Source organism: Dufourea novaeangliae, unplaced genomic scaffold (assembly GCF_001272555.1).
Source record: "Dufourea novaeangliae isolate 0120121106 unplaced genomic scaffold, ASM127255v1 scaffold8, whole genome shotgun sequence".
Lineage (NCBI taxonomy): Eukaryota > Metazoa > Arthropoda > Insecta > Hymenoptera > Halictidae > Dufourea > Dufourea novaeangliae.
The window spans coordinates 12,761,579-12,766,920 of NW_015373923.1; the positions used below are offsets into that span (position 1 = coordinate 12,761,579).

The following is a 5,342-nucleotide window of genomic DNA, read 5'->3' on the forward strand; positions in this document are numbered from 1 at the left end:
CATAGTATATGTATATGTATATGTATATGTATATGTATATGTATATGTATATGTATATGTATATGTATATGTATATGTATATGTATATGTATATGTATATGTATGTGTACATGTATATGTATATTGTTGGCGTTGTTGGTTGCGCCGACTGAATTGCCGTACAGGGAGCGTTAATCCCTCATTTCACCGTGCATGCACGCGTGTATCGTGTAATCGTAAAATTACATTCCGTTGCGCGACAAAGTTTTCGAAAGCGAAATTGTTATCGACATTTGGACTGTCGGGCTTAGGGACACGGTTAAGGTAAATTAATCGAGACCAACAACACATCGCGACGAGAAACAACAGTTAATGAATAACATTTCGTCGAAACGAAATTGCGAATAATGTCTGTTGGAAATTCAAAGGTATAGTAGTGACTATTTGGTGTAAGGGTAACTGTGAAAAGATATAAATATTTTGTTTGTTGAGATCCATCGTTTCCATAATTATTGATAGCTATTTCAAATCATTCAAATCATTTATTTCAAATCGTTTATTACAATTACATTCGAACATTTCAAATCATTTTATAAAGAATGAAGTTTTAGTTCAAGTTAACAAGATAGTATTTTTATTTTGACTTATTTTTTAGAATTTAAAATCTACCCTATCAGGTTGTATTAGGCTTTTCGGTTTGCAATTACAGATTTATCTTCTGGTGTGTGCTATTGAATATCAAACGGACGAACGCGCGATGAAACATAGACACGCACAATCAGGTGTGAGAATACGAAGCAAATATACATCTACAAACATCGTATAGTTCACAAGTACTACTTCCAATATGCTTCCGTGGACTTCAATGATTTTTTCCTACTGTTTGTCCTTTTGACTTTTACATATTTGTATTACAAATATTAGTACGGTTCAGTTGCAGATACGTCAGATACATATATTGGTATCCTGTGCCTCATCTTTAGAATGACATAAAAAACGTAAGAATCTTTTTTGTGTTTGTATACTGCACGTACTGTATAGGACAAAATTACAACTTGATCGTAATAATTCTTTGAAGACAAATATCTTTAGTATTTTCTGCATTATTAACGAAGGGTATAGATTTTATTAAGATTAGTAATATTTAAGGAAATAATATTTAAGAAAATCCATACTCTTTATTAACTAAAACTTCGTTAATAATTTTCAAAGAATTATTACGCTTAACTGGTTATAGTTTTTTCAGGTATTTTATTTAAAATTGAATAAACTGAGTAATGACGATCTTGAAAGGCGAACTATTATTACTCGAATAGTATTAGGTCAGTGCATACGGAATGAAAATTATTAGTAATGGTTTTATAGAATAAAATTTTTTCATTTGAGACTTCATTTTCTAGAAAAACGATTTTAAAAATCTGCTGGATATGCGTGCAATTGAATAATACTTGGCTAGTGCGTCTGTTCATTGCCCTCAGTTTCTACTTAATTTTATGGCAAATTGTACATGCGTTTCAGATTAATTTTTAAAGTCGAATTTCTCGAAACTGAAAGCTCAAATGAAAAAATTTTATTTTCTATTTTAGACTGATTTTTTTATATAGTATCATCTCCTACTTGGTTGCACCACCAGTTACACGACATCCTGTATAATATATGTATTTCAAAAGCATAAAAATCGTTCTCAAAATACACATCATTGCATCCAGTGTGAGAAAATTAATGACATTTTGAAGTGTCTATAACTCAGAAGACAAACTTTATAAACACAAGCTTTTAAATAAAAATATAATCCCGTGCAGTTAAATATATTAAAAATTTAATGAAGTATTAGTCAGAAGTACTTATAGTAGTTAGAACTACAAACAACTGTTATTAGAAAAAAAATGTGTCTAATGCAAGGGAACTATTGATCTTGTACCCAATGCCTCAATTGGTATAAACTTCAGAATTTACGTGTTTAAAAATGTATAATTTAATCTTTTCAAAAAATTGATTCATCCGAACAGAACTAAAAAATTCAATACGTTTCACGTAACCGATTTTTACAACTGCACCGAAACTATTCTTTATGTTTTCACAGGCTTGCCAAGATTTGCAGGTGAAGCGCGTTCAGTCGTAAAGTATAAACGTGAAAGGGGATACAGAAACAATGTTTTTTTTTCGTGCTAGAGACCAGAACAACAAGAATAAATCAGATTTTCACAAAAGCTTGTTCAGTTCAAGTCCAAGTTATGATGCCACGTTTCACGCTACGGTCAGTTTAATGGATCCATTAATGTATACGCTTTAATATTACTTACAATTAGATAAACAAGGATTTTTAAATGGACAGACGCCAAGCGTGATAGTATGGTTAAATATTTGGGATTTATGGCTGTGAAGTGTTATAATGGGACTCTGGATTTTATCCAGTCATAATATCTACAGAATGTGGAAAGTACGATAAAATTTAATGAAGATTAAAGAAGTTTTTATTTTATGTTTGCTCTAGGAAAACTTACAATGGAAAAATGATAGGAAATGAGAGTAAATGTTTGGGTTTTGTTTTGACAAGCAAACGAATTATTTACTGATATTGGGGAAACTAATCAGATATGAAAGAAAGAATAAAAAAACTTCTGCTAGCAGAATATTCTAAATATAACTTGTGGTAGAAAGGATTTAATTAAACAAAAGAATAACGATCATTGCAGAAATGATATAAATGCACATTAAAGACAGAAAATATTACTTTCTACTCATGAAAGAAATAGAATGGTTGAATTGTTTGTAATTTAAAAAGATAGAATAAACAATTAGTCTAGGGTTTATTAATATATATTTTAAGATTTGAACAAAATTTTTTTTATGCTATTTTGTTTAATATATATATTGTAGAAACCAGCAATTACTGCGATGCTAAAAAACGGATATCCAAATGGTGTACATAAAATTTCGAGATCCACTTATCTGAAATCAAAAAACCAAAGTTTTTCTTAAAACTCATAGGGATGGTTATTGTATCAAGCACTTTTATTGAAAATTGTCTGATTGGTACCTGTGTTTGTGAAAGTGTTTCGATAAATAAAAAATGTATCGATTAACCAAAAATTTCTGAATCTGTTTGATACGATAACCGTTCTTTTAAGTTTTAAGAAAAACTTTGGTTTTTCGATTTCAGTTGAGTGGATCTGAAGATTTTATCTACACCGTATGAGCATCCGTTTATTTTTAACGCCAGAGTAATTGCTGGTTTCTGCAGTATACATATATTAAACAAAATAACATACAAAAATTTTTATTGATATCTTAAAATGTATATTAATAAATCCTAGACTGATTGTTACTGTGTGTTACAGTTTTCTTTTACGAAAATTCTAAAAAAAGCCCTTTTTCTTGCAGCGTTTACATGAAAATATACTCTCAAGGGTAGGTCAAACAGAGTTTATGTAACAAGCAAAATATTGATCCAAACAAGGAATCTCCATTGCGTTGGTACAATTGATTGGAAATTCTTGAAATCAATAAAACAGAATAGTTCGTATGTGTATAGAGTACGATCGCACGCTATTAGTTATCGAATCACTGTGTAAAAGGCGAAATATGTTACTCAATGCATACGAAACACGTTGCCGGGGCGAACGTGTGTTGCATTTGGCAAGGAATGCGAATATCGAGGTTATATTTACGAATCGCCCTTCCTAACTCGGTAACCAGGTTTTCACGAAGGCTGAAAAGCTCGTAAGTGCTGGGATGCAGAATTATATACGTGTATTCGCGAGCACAGCGATTCAATTTCGGTTCGAAACCCTGAGAGAAACAACAGCGAGATAAAATGACGATCGCCAGCGCGAAGGTGAACAAGGAAGGGCGGTGAAGACACGGTTTTTTAATTAAATAATCTGTCCGGCGGAGAACTTTTATTTCTGGCGAAATAAGTCAACGGAACCGACTTATCGGTTTACGTGGACGTTTAATTTCAAGCAAAACGTTTACACTATGCAAAGCGGAAAAGGGACACGAAGAGGACCGCGACAGGGTAAAGTGTCATTTCACGTACAACGCGGAGAGAGCTTAATAAACCTGTTCCGCGTGAACAGTGTTGTTCTCGTTTCACGTTGCTCCCTTAGAGTAGCTATTTCTTTTCCTTTTCTGCTGAGCTTATAATCGTCAAGGGATAATGCACCGTTTACTGCACCTTGTTAACGTAATTTTCGTGACCTGAAAAATCGTTAATAAATAATAGTCGCAAATCTAACTGCGAGTGAAAATATTTCTGGCGATCGTTGTTGTTCGAAAAACGTGCAATATAAAGTTTAATGAATACGTATTCCTTTGTGGTTGCAGTTCCAATTTGTTATCATGATAGGCCATACATGTCAAACTCTGTTACCTTCCTGTGAACCGAATCGGAAACCAGTGGCTTATATCTACATGTCTCAGATCCTCACCATATTCTACATGTTCTGCGACTATTACAAGAAATCGTATCTCAGAAAAAAGACCGAGTAACTGGTTCGATGATCCACGAGTACCAAGGTGAGCATACAGATTATTTGACTGACTATTTGAAGGTGAAAATTTAACATACTATAACAGAAGAAAAATATCCTAACTTGTTTTATTCATCGATAAGTTTTTCGGTAATTATTTACAAAGAGGCACATCCCACTAATTTCGATGATCTTGAAATATATTGTCAAGGTTATCATTCTTAACAACTTTTCCCTATCCAATGATACTGTCGCTCGGCCTTAGTTTCCCAGTTATATGCAAAAATATGTCTGAAATTTTTTGCTTTGATTTTAGATGTTGGATTAGGTTTAACCCTTTCAGACCTGAATTTTCTGCTAAGAGTAACGAAAATATTTGATTATACATTTTGTTTGAACTTATACGTGGCCTAACGAATGTTTCCGGCTCGTCGTGCGAAGGACGTGTCTGTTTTTGTTGTGGCGAGAGGGGGACGTCCGCCTTCCACCTGTCGCCGTGACCATAAAAATCGATCGAAAAACAATGTCTTTAGCGTCAAGTTCATTTCGATCACGCTAAATCAAATTTGCTTTGTTCTCTTCGATCGCGATCAACCCGTGAGCCGTTAGAGCCGTTTCTTGCCCGTCGTTCTCAACCACCGAGAGTCGTCCCGCGAAAACCCGTCGTTTTCCGCGCTCTCGCGAATCGTTACGGCGAGCTGGGAATGTCTGTGTGTCTTTCCAAATCCTTTCCAATCTATCCTCCCACTCAAGTGGAACTGCGATGATGAAAGCCAATCTTTACTGAGTGATCTCCTCCGGAACTGAGGAGCCCTTGAAATTCCTCAGTAATGTCGTCTGCGCCTTTGTCAGTTTCCTATCTCTAGTTGTATCCGTAAGACGCCGAAT

At 34.0% G+C, this 5,342-nt stretch overlaps 1 protein-coding gene across 1 annotated transcript in view; it reads left to right on the forward strand.

Moving 5' to 3' along the window:
• Positions 1–4,473, forward strand: part of LOC107194634 (elongation of very long chain fatty acids protein 7-like) — a 9,618-nt gene extending 5,145 nt beyond the window's left edge. The window contains exon 7 of the mRNA XM_015584282.1: positions 4,309–4,473. Within this exon, the coding sequence (XP_015439768.1) occupies positions 4,309–4,473 (165 nt within the window). The remainder of the gene's footprint in view (positions 1–4,308) is intronic.
• The last annotated feature ends 869 nt before the right edge of the window (positions 4,474–5,342 follow it).